Raw genomic sequence first — 21,467 nt, forward strand, 5'->3', positions numbered from 1 at the left:
GATAAATATTTGCTATTAATACTGCTGCATTATGTACCTCTATTTTAATCACAGTATAGTATCATGAAATGCATAATTTGTGCTGCTAGACAGACTTGGGCCAACAGCTCTGCTTGCTGAAGGTTATTCAGTGCTGGAAGATCAATGGAATGTGGCTTACACACTGCAGGGCTGGTTTTTGAAAGTGGCAAGTTGTCTTGACATCATGTGGATCCCAAAACAGCAAAACTCCCAGCCAAGAGTTTTCTTTACCAGACCAAGAACTTCCTAAAGTAGTACTCTGGACAAATCCACTGCAACTTCTGCAGAGACTAAAAGGATATCAGGACACATACACTTTGATTCTCCAGATCTAATGGACCTTGGGTTTCTCTAATCTTCCTTTTGGGCCATGTATTTGCTGAAGTCATAACTCACTTATACTTGGCTTCTCTCTCTGTTGCCTGAGCCTATTGTCTGAATCCCTCTGTCCTCCAAACCCTGTCCATCTGTGAAGCTGTGGGTCTGTGACAGGATGCCAGTGATTATGGTTGGGTCTGAAAGGATGCATGATTTATCTTTCCTTGCTTTCTTCAGAGGTACAAATTAGTTCTTTTGATTTACTTCACTTTCTGTACAGTGTTGTCATGAGGATGGGAAGCCATGTGGCTGGAATTGGGTGAGGCTGGGAGGGGAAGCAGACTGTAGCTGAGGAAATGGAGGGAACTTGAATCTTCCATTCTTTCCAAATGTCTAAGCAGCCTGCAACTTTTCTTCTCCTCCCCCCTCATTAATTTGTGAGGCACTCTGATTCTGTGCTGATGAGTATGGTAAGAAACACCTAGTGAGATTGATTAATTTCCCATCCTTTAAAAAGTGGGAATGAACAGCCCACCAGAAAACTAAATATTGATGCTGTCAGTGGCATGATAATTGGTCTCTGCTTTCATCTCCAGACAATCCCTTGCTTGGATTCCATTATTCATTCTAAGGAAAAAGGTTATTAATGCACTGTTCTTTAATTCTTTTCTTGTGTGTGTGAGAGAGAGAGAGAGAGCAGTAACGCAATAAATACATTGGCTAAGAGAAAATATTTGCAAGAGATCCTTGCCCAATTTTTTTTTTTGGTCTTCTCTTATCATGAAGAATGTGAGCTGTGACAAATTGTTCTGCTAATCAAACAGCACTGAAAGGTTAGGTCATTGGAAGTCTTTAGTCATTTTGTGCTTTTCAAGAGTGAATTTGTTAAAATTATGCCGAATACCCACTTAAAGCCTGGGCTGAAAACCCTACCTGTGTTTTATAACTCTGCACTGTCAGAACTCATAATAAGTCAAACATTCTTCCAGAGGTACTCATAAGGGAGAAAAAACCCTGTAAATTTAAGAGTAATTTCAGATTGTAAATGAAAAAGAGAGGCACGACTGTTCATTTGCACCAATCATGCCTTCCTTTCATCTGCTCTGATTAGGCCTGGTGCGGTTTCATCAAACTACTCCATCACTGAGCTGTCACTCCAGTCGTCTGTTGATTGAAAACAATCAGGGCTCTGATGGCACAATTATTCTGACCCTTTAACTAGAGGCTGCTGTGATAATGAAAGGTTGATTATGATAGTTTGTGCCTCTTTCAGTTTGCCAAGAAGGTTAATTTGGGCATCAGACGGATGTTTAATGGGCGTTTGCTGGCTACACTGAGGTAAATGAGAACGTGCAGTCTTCGATATTGCACGGATATAGTTTGGCTGTCAATCATTGTCATTTTGAGTTTGTGCCTCACAGTCTGGAAATCACATTTTATTTTTTCCTTGGGATTTAATTTATTCTGTGCCCTGAGGAAGTTCTTTCACTCTGTGACCTTCACAGTAGCTTTCTCTGTCTTTTTTCCCTTCCCTCAAATGGAGCCCAAAGGCATAATACATCTAGAGGAACATTTTTCTTTCATTTTTCACATTTAAAAAAGAAAAAAAAAAGGAAATCTAAAAATCCCTGTTTATCAACTCACCCTGAACAGAGCAAATGTTTTAATTCTGATTGTAAAATCAGAATGTGCAAATGAAAGCATGCCTGCTTGCTAACATAGTGCCACAGAGGGGGCTGCTTATGTAGACACACATTTGTAAAACTGACAAACAGGTAATTTTAAAATGTCTCTGTGTAAAGAGGGTGGGGGATGGCAGAGCTTTATTTTCACAGGCTACACACGTATGCCTCAGCTCGGTGCCTTGTAAATATGGTCTCAGTCACTGTACTACAACTTTTTGAATTGGAAAGTCTCTCTTCAGGGTTCAGGGGCAAAAGGTATTTCATTGCTGATTCAGAGATTATTAATATTTACTGTGTTCAGATTGAGAGAATCCTATGCATAATTTTGTAGTTGTTTGGCTCCAGGTGCAAAAGAAATGCAAATACCTCATAATTTTGATTGTTCTACATGCAGCTCATTACAGTCTTATTTTTATGCACATTTTTAATTCAAAATAAAAGAAAAAGATTTCTATCTTTAAGGCCCTCCTGCGTCTAGGCTTGAGCCACTTATTTTCCATGCTACCCACAACTGTAAAGTAGTACCTGATTGATTCAATTGCAAGGAGATTGTGCTATGTGATTACTTACTAACTTCTAAAAATGTTCACGTGTAACTCATGGGTTTGAAAAAGTGTGTGTGTGGTTGGTTTGTTTGTTGGATTTTTTTCCCAACAACCATTCTTCACCCATATGTTTTTATTCTTAAATGGGTGATACAGACCAACTAGGTCCACTTTACTTAAAATGTCCTTTGTAGTCTCTAAAGAGACAGAGGAGAACTAAGACCCTTCAGAGATCCAAATTCAGGCCCTTTGTAAAACTGCATTCATTCTGAAAAGGTGGAAGATCCTCCATAGCCTTCAGTGGGCTTTGGTTTAGAGCTTTAGTAAATGTCCTGGTTTACCCATAGATTCTGCTCCTGGACTTGATATTTGAAGAGCCAGATGGTACTGCCAATAGCCAGCTGAGAGTGACAGCAGTTTTGTGGCAAGACATTCCAGTCTGAAACACCTAAGGCTTGCGAGTTAGATAAAATTCAGCTAAAGTTTAAATCATGTATGAGTTTAGCTCCGAAATACATATTTCTAGTGTTCATAAACTGAACTAGTTAAGTCCAGGTTTTGCTTTTTGAAGTTCCCGTAGTGCCTTAAAGTGATTGCTGTAGCTATCGTGTTGTTTTCATTACTCTCTTTGGCTTATTTATCAACAGGAGCAGTTCTGTAGCATTTTCCAGTATGTTATACATATACATATATACAAAGATATTAATTTGATTTTTTTTTTCTGAAATGTTTTTGCTTCTGTTAAGCACAGAAGGACTGCTTAGGTGAGATTTGTGTTGAAAAATGTTCTTTCTCTTTCCCTAGCATATATATCATCATCAGATTGTCATGCAGAAATCAGACAATACATGTTGAATATATCTGATCTCAGTCCAGGAAAATGCATCCCTCCACTTGTGTTTCCATATTTAGAATTGTCCTTTCTCCTAAAATGAGAATCTTCACTATGTTACTCTATTTAGTATTTCCATTTGCTTTAATGAAACAGTGTGAATTCATTGTTTTGAAACTTTATAAAAAGTAATGTTTCCTTTTACTTGTTGTTGCTAAAAAACCCCAGACTCAAAACCCCTAATTTTTCCCCCTACTGTCATTTTTTTGCTTCATTTCAGTTACTGGAGACCTTACGTGGTATAAACTAGAGTAATTCCTTTGCAGTCTGTGAAGCTACAACATGAATACATCAACAGAAGAGCAGACCAAGATAACTTCACTGGAGTTCCCATGACCCTTGCCTCTCACAGAGCTCAGCTTAGAAGAGCATTTTGTCTCAAAGCACTGTGGAAAGAAACTTTCCCTGCCACTGAGTTTATGACTTAAAGCAGTTTCCAAGCAAACCTGGGTCTAAATGTGTATGTCAAGCTTTATGCACTCACAAAGTAGCTTGGCTTTCCTGGTTAGCAAACTTGCTGTGATGTAAAATGAAGATCTGGTACATTTCCAAGCAAAGTGGCATGAGAAGGATTGCAGGGGGATGCCGAACAGGCAAGACACAGGCATGCTGGGCTCTCATGGTAGCTGGGATAGCTAGCAGCCCAAAAGATCAGGTAACTACTTATTGAACGACTTATCTTCAAAAGGAGTGAAACTCTTAATTCAGCTTTAATCTGTGTCCTCTCCGGCTGTGGAATGTGTGTGGTACATTCATCATTAACAGCAGGGAGGAAGGCCCATGTTCCGAGGCTGTGTGAATTGGACTGTTGAAGTACCCTGCTGGAAGCAGAAGCAGCTGTTGGAAATGCAATGAAATCACAATCCAACATGCAGGTGTGCTTACAAGTATGCTTCAACTGTGCCACAATATATTTTTCCATCTGTTTTCTGCTGTTTCGAGAATGTAGCCCGTTGCTATATCAAGTAACATAATGTAACCTTGGAGAAGAAAAATCCCTTGGGTTATGGCTTTAGAGTAAGAGAATTAATTTGATTTGAAAATACTGTCCTTCTGAGGGTCTACTTTTGTCATTTGCTTAGTTCAGAAGATGAATATGGCAAAATATATTATTTATTAAAGTTGATATAGGCACTAGGCTGAAGCTTCATATTTTCTCACACTCATACATTAAAATTAATAGAAAAGAAGCTTCTAACAGTTTAAACAGAATTTGCCTGTATGGCACTAGGAGTCGTTCCTCATTTTTGTAAATTATTTAGCAGTGATGCAAATATTTTAAACCTCAAAATTGTGGATGGTCTCTGGTTTGTTGTTTTTTGGTGGTTTTCTTTTTTTTGCTTGCTTGTTTGTGTGTTAAGCACAGTTGTAATTTCAAGTGCTATTGGTATCACCTTAGAGAAGCCTGAATGTCTTTCCTTGCAGTGTCATAAAGCGTATAATGGCTTTGAGTTTATTTTGCCAATACTGATTATAGTTGCTAATCACTACTGCCAGAGAGGCTAAAAAATAGGTCCTATAATTAGTGTGTAGATGGGGGTGAATTTGAGGGTTTCTATGTAGACACCAGGTTTCTAAGTCTAGATTAAAGAAAAACTAAATAAAGATGGTAGAACTTGTGTTGATAAATATACAGATGTTTGCTGATATGTTACACGGAAGTTTGCAAATCTGCCATATGTTCATGGGAGTTATATTTTTCTCCTTTATAGAGAAGGAAATTTAGAATTGTACTGCAATCTATCAGTGACTATTTCTACTACAAGCAAAAAACTTGAGAACTTAATTTTCTCTCTTTTCAACTTCTCCAGCCTTCCAGTAGCTGCCAAACCATCCAATGACTAGAATATCACCCACACAGATAACTGTATTTTTTTCCATGCCTCCACAGTGTGAAACACCACGTTCTGCTAGGGAGCACTGTAACAGTGTGTGCTGCATAACAAATGAAGAAGCCTGAGCCTCAGTTTGAGTGTCCCTAAAACCATATGATCTGTTCCATAGCATTGTGTTATAATTTAGGAGTTGGTCCTGTATGCTATTAATATACATAAAAATACCTACATTTGTAGCTTAAATTCCTAGCCATTATTATTAAAGAATTTCCCAAGATTAATTTATGGCATTTAAAATTAAGTAACTGTCAGTGTTATCAATAGCAAGAGAAGGAGATGAAAACATTATAGCTTTTAACTCTTAAAGCCTTTTCTCTGCCCTGTAGTGCGATGGATTAGGTATGGGTCACACAGGATACTGTTGTCAAACTGTGTGCAAACAGTAGCATGAGTTGGACAGGAGCTTCTAGTCGCATTGTGATTCCCAGACCTCAGATGCCTCCCTAAGACCTGGTAGAACTTCCCTATTGATTAACAAATGCTGACAGACCATCCAGGTGATAGTGATGTGCAGGCTTCTTAGCCCCACTTTCTAAATTATTAGAGTAAAATGCAGTACTGTGCTGCAAACTGGTCTCGGACAGGTAGTCAGTAAAAGCCACCAGCAACCTACACAAAAGACAGCCTGGAATTCACCTTACCCTCCATGTTGCAGTTGCTTGTCAGAAGGAAAAGATGGAACCAGTGTAGACCAAAGATATATAGAGCATATAGAGGATTATAATAATTGTAATTGTTAAGTTGCAATAAACTTAATTGTGGAAGATTCAGAAGTTTTCATAAATGTGCAGGACAGATGAGTGGGGATGAAATAATGTAGGAAAGGATTGAGAAAGTTTTGGTTCAAGACCGTGAATAGATTGTACATCTTCTATGAGTACCACCAGATTCACTTTGCGCTATCACTGTGGTGGTTCAGAAATTCTGTGATTTTAGAGAAACATTAAGCATTACTGGTTTCAGTGAAACAATTTTACAATTCCAGGACTATTTTCAGTGCAGACCAAACTCAATATGAACCAAGTTGCTTTTACACAACTTCATGGAGCAGAGAAAATGTAATGCAACATCTATCCCTTCTACTGCAGATCATCACACATTCCGAATGCAAATACTGTGGTTTTTTATGTAGTGTTGCTTGTGTGTTTATATAGTATTTCTTGGGGGGTAGGAGGTAGGAAAATAAAGAAAAGAGGAAGGATGAAGTTCTAAGATACTAGAGGCATTAATGTTGAATGTCCTTCAAAGGCCTTGTGGTTTTCAAGACCTGGTTTATAGAATCACAGAATCATAGAATCAACTAGATTAGAAAAGACCTTTAAGATCATCAAGTCCAAGCATTACCCCAGGACTGCCAAGTCCACTGCTAAACCATATCACTGAGGGTCTCATCTGCATGGTTTTTGAACACTTCCATGTCAGGTGATTCCACCAGTTCCCTGGGAAGTTTGTTCCAATGCCTGAAATCCCTCTCAGTAAAGAATTTTTTTGTAATATTCACTCTAAACTTTCCTTGGTGCAGCTTGAGTCCATTTCCTCTCGTTCTAAAAGAACAAGAGTTTACAAATGTTTACATGGGTGTATGTGTATGCAGTCTGTAATGCCTTTGAAGATTCATTATAGCACAAGTGATATTTCCATGATGCCATTTTAGATGTGAATGAAGGCATAAATTGTAAGGAAAAGAAACTAATCTGCTGAGTGCAAATGATGACAGATAAGAACTCAGGTTCTGTAAATTGCTCTCTTTTAATATAGCAGCTCACACCTCATTCAGTTGGCATGAATTCATTTAGGGTCTTCATCATGATGAAGGTAGCTGGAATTTTGCTTTGATTTCAAGTATCTAGTCAATGATGAGAGCTAGGGCTTCTGAAGACTTTGAGGAATGATTCACATGGCCCAAGGCATGGAGTAGGGAATTGCCTAAAACCACTCAGTAGGAGACAATATATGGATCTGGTGGACTTAAAACATATGAATATAATGCTCCTGATTTCAAGTCCATAAACACTTTCAAATGTATTTAATTAACACCTTTTTTACTAGCAAGTCTAAACACATGTAATTAATGCACATTTTGAAATTCAATACATTTTACTGTCTGAACTACTGTTGCAATTTTTTATACCCTCGTTCTTTATTTCACAAGGGTTGAATAGAACAGTGAAGAAAAAGTGTTTCAAATGAATCATAGAAGGTGTGTTTGTTTTGTTGGCTTCCCTCTCTGACAGAATGCAGAAGTAATGATAGATTTGATAGACTACACATATATGAAAATCATGAGAAATAGAAGCCCTTTTCTTCAGCTCCTTCTTGTGACATTCCCATGAGCAGTACAGGGCAGTAAGTTCTAGCTGAAATTGTTGTTACTGCACAGCTAACTAGGAACTCCTGCTCCCCAAGGTCTTTGACAGGATGAAATGAAGTATCAAGTAGAGGAGTCTGTCTTCATCCATAACTAGTCAACATCTTTGTTAGTGACTTGGATGAAAGAAAAATATGGGGCTTATGGTTTTGGACAATCAGAAGGTGGAATGGTCTTCATGCAGTTTTTAGTTAAGATTGAGAATGATCTCGACAGATTGGAGCAGTGGTCTGAAATAAATAGTATAGAATTCAGTAATGACAGAAAAAGCATAATGCTTTGTAGAAGTCTAGCAGAAAAAAAGGTAGGAATAATACTCAGCCATAAGCTTAAATGTGTAGCAGTAATGACATTGTGAACTGGGAGTCTTGCGCAGTGATGTACAGACAAGAATGGCAATAGATCGTCACAGTCAAAGAGATCCTTCTAATCTATTTGCTACTACTACAGCCCTAAGAGAAAGTTCATATCCAGTTTTCTGCAGCAGACTTTAAGAAAGAGGGGCATTTTCTTTCAATAACAGAGAACTGTGATCCATGCAACAGAGGGTTAGAAAAGGTGACCCAGGATGGATTGTGATTCTTTTTCATTCAGGGAAGAGGAAAGTGCAGCACACACATTAAAATGCGTTAAAGATGGAGAGGGAAAGGAAGATAACAAAATGGAAAATCTGTCTACAGGGGATAGATAGCATGGGAATGGTTTTCCTGAGGAAGTTTGGGTATCTTCATCAGTGGACATTTTCAATAATAACTTACACAGCAATTCTTGAAATGGTTTAGGCCCTTCCTAGCCTCAGAGCCTTGATGGATTTGATATACTTTATGTAATTTAAAAGCTGTATTTAGTTTTGGCTATTAATACCATCTGTAATTGCTGAACAGTTTTAGAGTCTTTCCTTGCTGCTTCCTGTTAGTCCCAACCAATAGAGCCTCTTCTCTGCTTAATGTATGGTCTCTTTACACCCCTCTCCACTTTATGAATGAAATAAATAAAGAATGAAAAAATAATTGAAGGATTCAGTATGTATTTTGTTATATTCCTTCAAAATTTTGCCAAAAATAGAATGAAAGATGGAGGGGAGAAAGGGCTTTTCTTTCTAATCATCTAATGGTAATCTTTCTTTCCTTGGTAGTGTGCCCATGGTCTCCAGTGACCACATAGTCCCTACATTAATGTTATTGCTCCTGCAGCTTGATTCTGGGATCTTGTCGTTTCCTACAGCATTACTAATAGGTTGCATGAAGAGTATTGCATAGCAGTATTGCAATCTGATAATGCTGTGGGAATTCTGTGGAACTGGAGCAGTACAATACCTTTATGTATATTGTAGGTAGAGTTTTAAGAAGTATATTTTATGTTGACTCACATGCTTTCATAACTGCTTTTTGTATTGATAGGTGTCACTACTGAGGCAAGTATACAGCAGCTCTTGGAATGCAAGCAGTTTTCAAAAGACCAAATATCAATAGAATTGTACACAAATAATCGGTGTCTTGTTTTTCCCTTCCTTCCCCCCACATTTAGCTGGCTGTAAGGTGGCTGGAGCACAACTGCCGCTACCAGTACATGGATGAACTTCTCCAGTATGTCCGCTTTGGCCTTATGGATGTGGATACATTGCATACCGTAGCCCTTTCTCATCCTCTTGTCCAAGCTAGTGAAACTGCAACAGCTCTTGTTAATGAGGCCTTGGCTTACCACCAGAGCGTCTATGCACAGCCAGTCTGGCAAACCAGAAGGACAAAGCCTCGCTTCCAGTCAGACACTCTTTACATTATTGGTGGGAAAAAACGTGAAATCTGTAAAGTGAAGGAGTTGCGCTACTTCAATCCGGTAGATCAAGAGAACGTTCATATCGCAGGGATTGCAAACTGGAGTGAGCTCACACCTATGCCTGTAGGGAGAAGCCACCACTGTGTTGCTATCATGGGAGACTTTCTTTTTGTAGCTGGTGGAGAGGCAGAGCACTCCACAGGGCGCACTTGTGCAGTGAGAACTGCCTGTCGATATGACCCCCGCACTAACTCTTGGGCTGAGATAGCTCCAATGAAGAACTGTCGGGAGCACTTTGTCCTGGGAGCAGTGGATGAATACCTCTATGCAGTAGGGGGCAGGAATGAATTACGTCAGGTTTTACCTACAGTGGAACGCTATTGCCCCAAGAAGAACAAGTGGACCTTTGTACAGTCCTTTGATCGATCGCTCTCATGCCACGCAGGATATGTGGTGGATGGTCTTCTTTGGATATCAGGTAGAAAACGTTTCACACAGTTTGAGGTACTAACAAAATACCAAAATACTGTCTCAAATGAAATTAATAAATCTCCTTTGGTTTATATGTCATGATAACTTTTGTCTTAGAAGTTGGGTATTTCAAAGAGTTTAATCCTGGAAGCATACTAACGAGCTTTATTAGAAGTATAGGAGCATACATACCTATACAGGTTTTTTTGTCTGCTAATTATCTGTGTTTCAAGCTATATATGTAATACCTCTATTTGCTATTTAAAAATTACAGTGATTTGGAATGATAATGCACTTTTGAACAAATTTCAGGTGACAGGGTCTGTATGTTTCCTAAAAAACAAGACTGAGTTTCTGTAAAATGGTCTGGTACCACTGCATTTATTCCTGATAACGAAATGGAGAATTAAGTGCTTGTTTGTTTGTGTCAATCTGCTTGAAGGCAGATGTATGAATTGCTCCCACCTGCTCTTCAGGATGTTGTAATAAGTCAAGATGACTTTTGTTAAAAATCATGCATGACATAACAAGTGCACAGGACTTCATGGGTAGCTTTATGGCCCACACACAGATGTAAGTCTAGGCCTTGTAATCTTAAACCAACATATCATTTGCAACATAGCACGGTAAACTTACGTGCACATTGATGGAAGTTGAAGATATTGTGTCATCAGTCTTTGTAGTGACTTTTCTGGTATTAGTCACTTTGCAATAAGCTTGACGCTGTCTACAGGAGATTTGACAGAAAATTACCCACATTTTAGTGAGTGTGTCACAAAAGGTTATAAAGTTGTAATATTTATCAAGGAAGTTAATAAGTAAATTAGGCCAGCCCTTGAGGAAAATGTTCGTTGATTGCCATCTTCACTGTAGATATCCTCTGGGGATTTTAATATGGTCTGGGATGCCTCCAGTGAAAAGATGGTCTATGAATGAAAGATTAGGTTAGCTATTAGGCCTTCACTGTGCTCCTCAAAGTATGTCATTTAAGTTAGTGGAGTAATTTGCAGACGTGCCTTCCTGCCCACATGGATTAAGTGCTTTATGGGAATGGATTCCCAAGCATTGATAGGGAGGTAGCAAGTATCTATTTTTATATGTATAGACTAAACTAATGAATAATGACTTTGGAATTAAAAGCATGACAGAACACAGGAAATCACCACAATCCCTGGCAGGTGCTTTGGGCTGTTTTCTTCAGCAGCAGGCATTGAAAGAGTCTTGTAGAGTTTGTGCTGCATGTTCACCCTGAAGTGTGCACGAGGTGGACTTCGAAACCCAGGTATGGTACAGAAACAGGGTTTCTGCTTTAGGGTGCCTGCTGGGTGTGTTCAGAGCATTACCCTGTGTTTATTCAGTACCTTTCCTATTTTATCAATAGAGAAAGATGTGTGTCTGTGATGGGCAATTCAAGCACATGGATGCTACTTCCATGCTGTGTCTAGATTTTGTTTTTTTCCTTCCCTCTTGTGGTTTATGTTTGTCAGTGTATTTATGAAAATCAAGGCTTTTTAGGAAATTGTGTTAAGTATATTCATATAAAATAATTGAAAGAGAACTGAAGATATCCATCAGAGTGTGGTCCTTGCTTCAGTACATGAAAAATTATGCTGAGGATTAATTAATGTGCTTAGTTACATAAGTACAATGCATGCCTTTCTGTGTGTTTAAATGCTATCTGCATTTATATAATGAAGCAGTGTGGTATTGTGTCCAAGGATGTGCCTCTAATACAGCTGTAGAATCAGGAGAAGAGGTAAGTGGAAGAGTCTTAGGTGAACTCTCTAAAACTTGGAAAACCAACAAAAAATATTTTATCTGTACTTTTCCATTTAGATTTGAAAATGCTACCAACATGACTTTGGTTGCAAAGTCATGGGAAGGAGAAATGTTTCAGCAGTGGAATAAAATAGACAGGACTTTTTGGTTGCATTTTGTATAGTTTTTGAGAAAATGCTTAGCAGTTTTGAGTTGCTAGATTTTGACATGTTATGATGAAGTACGTGAGCATACTATGCAATTCTTCAGTAGGCTATTGATCTGAATTATGTACTCACAGATTGAAAACTGTTTTCTGTGTATTGAATAGAGTTATTTTTAAATGAAAGTAGATGGAGATGCAATAACAATAGCTAGCTTTCTCTTATTAATTAATTGCTTAGGGACAGAATGTAGCTCGCTGTACGTGTATATTCAGGGGCAGGGGAATAGTTATGAGAGATGTTTTATTGCTCAAAAAATATCAGTAGTTACTGCTGAAAAAAATCCGCTATTCATCATCAACTATCAGATGTTAGCATAAAAGTAATCAGTAATGCAGGAGGCAATGTAATTTTGAAGTATGTGGCCTAAAATTAACTAATTAAAAAATTAGTCTGTGTTAGGGTTGTTTCTGAGCTGTATTCCTGCTGCTTTTTCTGGGAAATACGGGTCACCAGTGAGAGTTCTCAAAGTCAGTCTGCTACTACCAGCTGGCAAGGTAGCCATGAAAATGTGCTCAGATTTTTAGTAAGTAGCTAAATTAAGTAGTGATAATAGAAGTTTCTAGCCCTTGTATTTGTGTAGAGAGTCAGAAAAATATGACCTGCACATTGACCATTTACTTTATAGCCAAAGCATCAGTGCCTCTGCTACAGCCCCTTGTCTCCTAAAGGTTTTGCTAATCAAAAGCTGACTAGACTTAAGGGGTTTCTATTATTGTTATTATTGGAATTCATTTTCAGCTTTACTTTGCTGCTCCTTTGGGACAAGTATGAGAAGGAATAAAAAAATTATAGAGCATAAAATCATGGAAATGTGCTAAACAAAATGCTGTACAAGTGTAAATACATGCTGGCAATAGGAGATGCGTGGCTGATGTTTCAGGTGACAGAAGGATCCCTAAGCTGCCACCACCTCTTTGGGGTTTTTAACCTGCCAGAAGAATCAGAGGGAGTCTTCTGCACTCTGGAACTAGTTGGACCCTCTGGTCAGAACAAGTGGGTTCAGCTCTTGAGTTTTTTGAGCTCCATTTATTGTGGGGCATATTTTTATATTTGTGTCTTTTTTTTATAGACCTCATATTTCATTTTCTTATTAAAAAAAAAAAGGAGAGATGGGAATTCATTAAAATAATGTGCTGGTTATGGCTGGGATAGAGTTAGTTTTCTTCATAGTAGCCAGTATATTTTGGATTTGTACTGGCAACAGTGTAACAGGGATGTTTTAGTTATTCCTGAGCAATGCTTAAAAAGAGTCAAGGCCTTTTCTGCTCCTCACACTACCCCACCAGTGAGTGGCTGGGGGTGCACAAGGAGTTGTGAGGGGACACAGCCAGGACAACTGACCCCAGCTGCCCAAAGGGATATCCCAGACCATATGGTGTCATGCTCAGCATATAAAGCTGGGGGAAGGTGGAGGAAGGGAGGGACATTCGGAGTGATGCTGTTTGTCTTCCCAAGTAACTGTTCCATGTGATGGAGACCTGCTTTCCTGGAGATGGCTGAACACCTGCCTGCCCATGGGAAGTGGTGAATGAATTCCTTGTTTTGCTTTCCTTGTATGCATGGCTTTTGTTTTACCAATAAAACTGTATCTCAGCCCACAAGTTTTCTCACTTTTGCTCTTCTGATTCTCTTCCCAATCCCTACAGTGGGGGAGTGAGCAAGTGGCTGTGTGGGGTTTAGTTGTTGGCTGGAGTTAAACCACAACAAATTCCATAATAACAGTAGAACATTGGGCAGATGGTTTGGAAATTTTATAGAAAAATGAATCTTACAGGCCCCAGTTAACATCTGACACTGTGACCCATTTCACAACTGAATTGTATGCCACATGCTTGAAAAGCAAAGTATTTGAGTGAAAGAGAAACAAAATGCATCAAACCCTTTAGAGTTCAACACTGCTAACAATCATTCCCTATAAAAGCAGGGAAATATTTTCCATACGGGTGAAAACTTGAACTATGCCCATTTCCCTGCATCCTCCATGGCAGGCACATGCAAATCTGGAGACCTACTTTTCTATACACATTAACCTTCCTCTTCCCATATAGGTGTAGTGCCCCTGGGAACAGAGAAGGGCAGGCATCCTCTGCCAGGCGCTTCAGCTCTGGGCCATTCATACATCTGCAGCTGGGGATAAGGAGGCTTCCCCTCTGCCTTAAATGCTCAGGAGATTAGCACATGAAAAGTCCTCTCTGAAGCAAAGTATTCTGTTGTTTTGCAGAGGTCCAAGTTGCCTGACAGTGTGTCAGCATGTGTGAAATCACATCCTGACTTGCACATGGAAATTCAACTTTCCCGCTAATGGTGGAGATTTTGACTAAGGAAAGGATGGAGATCACATCAATAGTTCTTTGAGAACTATTCTGAATTAGCAAGTGGTTTGGGGTGAAAAGTGTCACCTTACTATCAGTATGCTGTTGTGAAGAGAAGATTTTTTTTTTTTCTCAGTAAATGCCCATAAAAACCTTTTATCAAAAATCAATCTTGAATAAATAGAAATTTTCACTATCTAACCAGAGCAGGTTTGGCAGTGTGGCTAGCACAGAAATTACTAGGAGAGGGAGATTAAGTAGTACATTAAAATTGCCTCAGTGGCCCAGTCTTAGTCTGTATATAGAACAGTATTTTTTTATAATTACTATTCATAGAATCACAGAACCATTGAATGGTTTGGGTTTGAAGGGATCTTAAAGATCATCTATTTCCAACCCCCTGCCATGGGCAGGGACACCTTCCACTAGACCAGGTTGCTCCAAGCTCTATCCAACCTGGCCTTGAACACTGCCAGGGATGGGGCAGCCACAGCTTCACTGGGCAACCTGTGCCAGTGTCTCAGCACCCTCTTGATGAAGATTTTTTTTTCCTAAATCTAAATCCACCCTCTTGCATTTTAAAGCCATTCCCTTCTTCTGTTACTACATAACCTTATAAAAAGTCCCTCTTCAGATTTCTTGTAGGTCCCCTTTAGATACTGGAAGGCAGCTATAAGGTTTCCCCAGAGCCTTCTCTACTCCAGGCTGAACAACCCCAACTCTCTCAGCCTATTATTGTTATACTGTTTAATAATAATGGTTCTCACACCCTTTCAAGCATGGACATTATAGGTTTGATGCTATTGATTCTTTCTAGATTGAATGTAGATGTCAGGCTTTAATGATTTGAGAAAACCTACCTACAGGCAGACTAGGGCTTGTGTCCCTGTTGTTTGAAACTGGATTGCATCTGGGGTGGAACAGTGTTAATTAGAGATGGTGTCTTCCAGGGGACTCATTAGGGTGGGCTTACATGCTGAGGAAGGATTATCTTGTGTTTAACACACAGACATGTAAGAGACAAGAGATTTCTATTTTAAAATAAGAGAGTGCCTTGGGGTACATGTCATGAGATTCTATATATTCCCTGGATTTGTTGAAAAGAATACACATGGGAGCTCTTTGCCAACATGTAGTTTTACATGTCTCCCAGTGAACTGTTTCATGCAGGCAGCCTAGCACTTGGGGACTTCAGAGAGCTGGGAGATTTTCTGAGGGTTTTGGTCTGAATTAGATTTCTCGAGTCATAGAGGGGGTCTTACTAGGACACGTTATAAATATGGATTATAAATTTTCCATTGGGAAAGTGGTGTTGAATCTACTGCCTCCCACTCTTCTCTTTTGGAAGTGACTTTATTGAAGGTGTTTTCCAGTGTAGTTTGTGGGCTAATGGGGGGCTGGAACAACCCAAAATATTTTCCATGTGTGGAGAAGGGCTGGACAAAGTGGATTTTGAAATCCTCCAGCAACTTCCCTGTGTAGAAGGGCACTGTTGTATGAGTTGGGAAGTTGTGGATCTTGGAAGGCTTAAAAAGCAGTGTTTACAGCCTGCAAGGGAGTGAGCAGCAGTAACTGTGGCAGTGCAAAAACACTGTAAGCCCACAGGTTGGGTGCTGGGCTTTGCATGAGCATGTTGTCATGTCTGTAAGAGCAAGGGAGACACGGGCTTGTCCTGAGGTTGCTCCTTGCCTCCAGGAAACTCTAGTCCTCAACGCAAGCTGTTCATATGATGCAATCATTGCTCTGTTTATAAAACCCAGCAAGTGCTGCCCAAGCTGTTAATTTTCTGTCATTTACCCGGGCAGACATTTTTTTTTCCTTTCTTTAGCTGATAGGTTGCTACCACGTGCTTGACATCGGATTTAATAGCATAGTTTGTATTTTTAAATACTTCTTTTCAAGTGTTGTTATGATGCCTCTCTGCCTTTCCCCATAGAAAACACTGCAGAGAAGTTTAAGAAATTATCTTGGGATTACCCCAGTTTTGTCTACCGAGAAAATATGTATTATTTTTAGTACCATTGAAACTTTTTTTGCCCTTTTCCTATTTGTGAAGAGCCTGCTCTTGTTTTGCCCTTTCCCGGCTGCCTGGAGTATTTGAAAATAAAAAAATTAGTTCAAGAGGGCATTGCAGACTTGTTAAATTTGAATTTTGGCAGAAAATTTTAAACTTTTGCTATAGCACTTCAAAGTTAGGAGGAACTTGAGTTTGAAAATTGATGCAGATATAAGATGGCATATTTAATGACAGATGTATCTATAGAAACCTGTTAAGATGCAGATTATCCCCCTGGGGAGGGGAGATCAAAACTGCCAATCTATAAAATATACTTGTTAGGGGAAGGCATGGAATCTATCTCTGCGAGCACTTTGATTGCAGGGGACAGTGTAGCAGCATGTGGCATCATAACCTAAGAGCAGACAAATCAGCTTGATGACTTTCAAAGCCAAGAATACTGCTGGAGGCAAGGGTACTCGAGTCTAGAAGAAATTAAAACATATAGAGACTGTTATTAATTCCAGATCTATTTTTGTGTAGTCAAATCTGTATGCAAATCCTTAGCATCTCATTTTGGCAGATTAATCTAAAAGTGAAGAGCGGTATGTGAAGGGAATGTAATGATAAAACACCACAGATGAGCAATATTGCAGGGAAAAAATGTAAGCTGTGTACTTGATATGAGGGGCTCTTTGTGAAGAGAAGCAAATACTTTTGCTTATTTCATTATTTCATTATTTCACAAGAAAGCAAGCTGCTTATTTTTCCCTCCATATCTTTTCCCCAAATTAAGGTGTCCTTTCTGAATGGAAATACATGACCCAGCATTGTGTTTCCAATTGCATTTCCTGTAATTTAACATTCTGGAGGTAACCATCCAAATAACTATGATCTTTGTTTCTCAAAATACTAATCTGACGTCTCATTTTTAAACAATATGCTAGGAGTGAAAATAAGTATGTAAAAGGTCAAACTACAAAACAGGTATTAGAAAAGATTGTATTGTGCATGTGGCTGATGGCTGCTAACACTGTGAAGGCTGCACAACAGTGCAGAGACAAATAACAGACTGTGGGATTAGACATGGGAGCAGTCACTGCTTTCCAATGCATATTCTTGCCTGTGTACTTCACAGGTACTATGGTGGGCTGTGTGTGGCATAGTATTATGGAAACAGTTTGGAAAGAGTACATCTCATCTCAGCTGTCACTTAGCCTGTAAGCATCTTTGAGGAGCTTGTGCTCCTATCCAAGTGTAGCCCCAGTAAAGGCTGGTGCTTGCAGAGATGCACCCAAACAATAGTATTACTCCCTGCTACTGTGGTTAAAGACAATACTCTTGGATAGATTTGTCTGTAGTTTCTACTCTCCATTGATCAGATTCTTAGCTTCACTCAAGTAATTTTGCAGTGATCAGTGGGTACATCTCTGTTAGCAAGTAGCTCAGTCCAGTAGGAATAGATCAGCAGATAAAACTTTGGTGACAAGTTCTCTATATCTATCTACTCCATATACAGTTAATGTTTTTTGCTTTGGATTATATTTGGATTATATTTACTCTGGTTCTCTGGACCAAATGTCCCCAATACTCAGCTGGTACAAAGCCATCACGTCCTTACTCCCCATTAGGAACTGGAGCACAGCTGGTGCACATCTGAAGCAAAGCTTTTGGTTTAACTTGAATACACACCACTCCCACCCTATAGCCTAAAATGACACGTGACCAAACATAGAATCATAGAATAGTTAGGGTTGGAAAGGATCCTGAGATCATATACTTCCAACCCCCCTGCCATGGGCAGGGACACCTCACACTACAGCATGCCATGCAAGGCTTCGTCCAACATCACAGCCCTCACAGTAAAGAATTTCCTCTTTATATCCAATCTAAATTTCCTGTTTAAGTTTCAACCCGTTACCCCTTGTCCTGTCACTACAGTCCCTAATGAATAGTCCCTCCCCAGCATCCCTGTAGGCCCCCTTCAGATACTGGAAGGCTGCTATGAGGTCTCCACGCAGCCTTCTCTTCTCCAGGCTGAACAGCCCCAACTTTCTCAGCCTGTCTTCATATGGGAGGTGCTCCAGTCCCCTGATCATCCTCATGGCCTTCCTGTGGACTTGTTCCAACAGCTCCATGTCCTTTTTATGTTCAGAGCACCAGAACTGCACACAATACTCCAGGTGAGGTCTCACGAGAGCAGAGTAGAGGGACAGGATCACCTCCTTTGACCTGCTGGTCACGCTCCTTTTGATGCAGCCCAGGATACGGTTGGCTTTCTGGTCTGTAAGCACACACTGAAGCTGGCTCATGTTAATTTTCTCATCAACCAACACCCCCAAGTCCTTCTCCGCAGGGCTGCTCTGAATCTCTTCTCTGCCCAACCTGTAGCTGTGCCTGGGATTGCTCCCACCCAGGTGTAGGACCTTGCACTTGTCATGGTTAAACTTCATGAGGTTGGCATCAGCCCACCTCACAAGCGTGTCAAGGTCCCTCTGGATGGCATTCCTTACCTCCAGCGTATCAACAGAACCACACAGCTTGGTGTCATCAGCAAACTTGCTGAGGGCACACTCAGCCCCACCGTCCATGTCAGCAACAAAGATATTAAACAAGACCGGTCTCAACGTGGATCCCTGTGGGACACCACTCATTACTGGTCTCCAGCCTGACATTGAGCCGTTGACTACAACTCTTTGCATGCAGCCCTCCAGCCAGTTCTTTATCCACTGAGTATTTCACCTATCAAACTGATGTCTCTCCAACTCAGAGACAAGGATGTCATGTGGGACAGTGTCGAACGCTTTGCACAAGTCCAGGTAGATGACATCAACTGCTCCACCCCTGTCCATCAATTCCGTAGCCCCATCATAGAATGCCACCCAATTGATCAGGCAGGATTTCCCCTTAGTGAAGCTATGCTGGCTGTCACCAAATGGGGAGTTGCTTCAAAATCACAGTATGGCTCTGAACCAAAATGCTGTGCAAGGTGCAAATGGAAGCCAGCAAAGTCAGGATTCCCCAGCACAGAGTCATGCTAACTCTAGAAAAAGACCCAATGACCTCAGTAGGAGGAGGGCCATAGGTCAGCCAGCAGGAATGAATGCAACTGCCACTGCTCTGTCTGAAACAAGTGATGTCCTCACAAAAAGAGGAACAGCAGCAAAAGTAATGACAGATTAAATTCCTTTCTCTCACTGCTGTGGATTTTGTCTGTCATCAGCACATGCTGTTAAAACTGTAATATAAATGGTTTGACAATATGAGTTTCACTGGTTTGTAACCACTGGCATGTCCTGGTTATGTCCAGCCCTTCTGGGAGGATGAACAGTGAGGTGCAGTTCTCAGGTGTCATTTGTGGCCCAGGGTGCTGACAAGGAGGGGACTGGGACCTGTGGCCATGCTGCAGTGACACCATGTCCACAGGAGGCTTGAGCACCCTCTGGAATATGTTTATGCAGGGAAGATTAGAGATTTGAGTCCGAAGAATTTTTCCACCAGTGAGATTTGCCATTTAAAACCAAGGGAGAACAGCATGATTGGGCATTAAACGTATACTGTATTGAGCAAAATAGTTGGTTTGTGGCATTTGCTGGGGTCAGACATTATTCTGGGCTTTTCTGAAGTGCTTCATATCTTGCTTAAACATTATCAAATAGTAAATGGTAGTGTTGCTTCTGGTGACTATGGGGGAACCTCCCAGTATTGTACTCTAGGTTACCCTGCTCTTGCAGGGTTTTGGACTAGATGATCTTTCGAGGTCCCTTCCAACCCTTGGGATTCTGTGATTCCATGATTCTGTAATATTAAGTCTACAGCTAAGCAGGAGATGTTCTCTCTGTAATACAGGATTTCCTTCAAATACACAGGTAAGCAAAGTTGTACAGGCTTGCATTATGCTTACCAGCTGGCAGCAGTGTCCCACATCATGGCCCTCGTGAGACAGAGCTCTTCTCTGAGTTCTTCCTTCTCTCAGACTCAAGCCCACCTCCTCCTCTTTTAAGTGGTGTCACACTCTGCGTGCTTCTTGAGTAGGGATGAGTTTTATCTTTATGTCTTGACAAAAGCTGAATGCACAGTCATGTATAAACAGATCAATTTTTATCTCAGTTTTAGCCCAGAGAATTAGCTTTACAAAGGAAGTGTGTACGTGTGTGTGTGTGTGGGGGGGGTGTTGTTGCTATTTTGCATTTCTAGATGTTTGACAAATGTGCCACTTGTTCTCTTGTAACCAGATTAAAAAGTGCAATGGAACGTAAACATAAGTGGTGCTATGCAATGTAATTATGTCAGCGAATGAGCCCTAGAATTGGTTATTTTGCTGTAGCTGATCTTGGTCCTCATTTTGCTTATATGAAAAAGTGTAACCTGTATGAACTCTTTCATAGGAGGAGTAACAAATACTGCACAGTATCAAAACAGGCTCATGGTCTATGATCCCAAGCAGGTGGGTATCTGTGTTATGTGTGTGTTTTTCTCATGTTTTGCTTTAGTCAGGTCTCTTAGCAAATAAATACAGTGATTTTGTAAGGCTGAAAATAATGACCATTTGAATTAGTGATGTTTTAAATCCACTTTGTACGGATATGTGCGTTTAACGGAGTAATGAAGAAACTGACTTCTTATGTTTTTTAAGCCCATAGGCATTAGAAACATCTTAGATTAAATACAAAAAGTGTGCTTTAAATACCCTGTATTTATCAGTATTTATTTTGCTTGTTCATTTTTTGTGCAATCCAGCAGCCCTGGGCAACGTATACTTAAAGTCAGTGTCACAAAACTGCTCCTTGTCACTGGCATTTCTGCTTTAAATTTCATATACAGCCTTTTTGTTTTATGCATACTTTCAGAACTATGCTACCTGGCTATGACTTAGTCTGCTGGCTGCAAGGGTGCCTCTCATTTCATTACCCAAGCACCTAAAATATCTTTTAGGGATTATTTCATACATTATGTATGTGTTTTGATTAGGTTAGCATGGCTCAGTAACCATTTCAGAGGGTTAGGGCATGGTTATGCCCTCTTGCTTGTATTAGGAATTAAAAGTCCTAAGCTTGCAATCAGAGTTGCATAGCCTGATTTACACCCACGTGGAAGGGTATTGACTTTTCTGATTGTAGGATAGGGTCTTTGATTGCTGTATTTGGAACCAGATTGTGCCAAGAGATACTTCTGTGTGGTTCCCACTGCCTTTCTAAACGTA

General features: G+C 40.1%; 1 protein-coding gene across 8 annotated transcripts in view; it reads left to right on the forward strand.

Moving 5' to 3' along the window:
* The window catches only part of KLHL32 (kelch like family member 32), a 94,079-nt gene that overhangs the window by 65,901 nt on the left and 6,711 nt on the right, over nt 1–21,467 (forward strand). For 7 of the 8 annotated variants that reach the window (XM_005145096.4, XM_031045448.2, XM_031045446.2 and 4 more), the window contains 2 exons: nt 9,252–9,978; nt 20,653–20,711. The exons of the other annotated variant lie outside the window; for it this stretch is intronic. In XM_005145096.4, coding sequence (XP_005145153.1) covers nt 9,252–9,978; nt 20,653–20,711 — 786 coding nt within the window. The remainder of the gene's footprint in view (nt 1–9,251; nt 9,979–20,652; nt 20,712–21,467) is intronic. 8 annotated transcript variants of the gene reach the window in all.

Source organism: Melopsittacus undulatus, chromosome 3 (assembly GCF_012275295.1).
Source record: "Melopsittacus undulatus isolate bMelUnd1 chromosome 3, bMelUnd1.mat.Z, whole genome shotgun sequence".
NCBI lineage: Eukaryota > Metazoa > Chordata > Aves > Psittaciformes > Psittaculidae > Melopsittacus > Melopsittacus undulatus.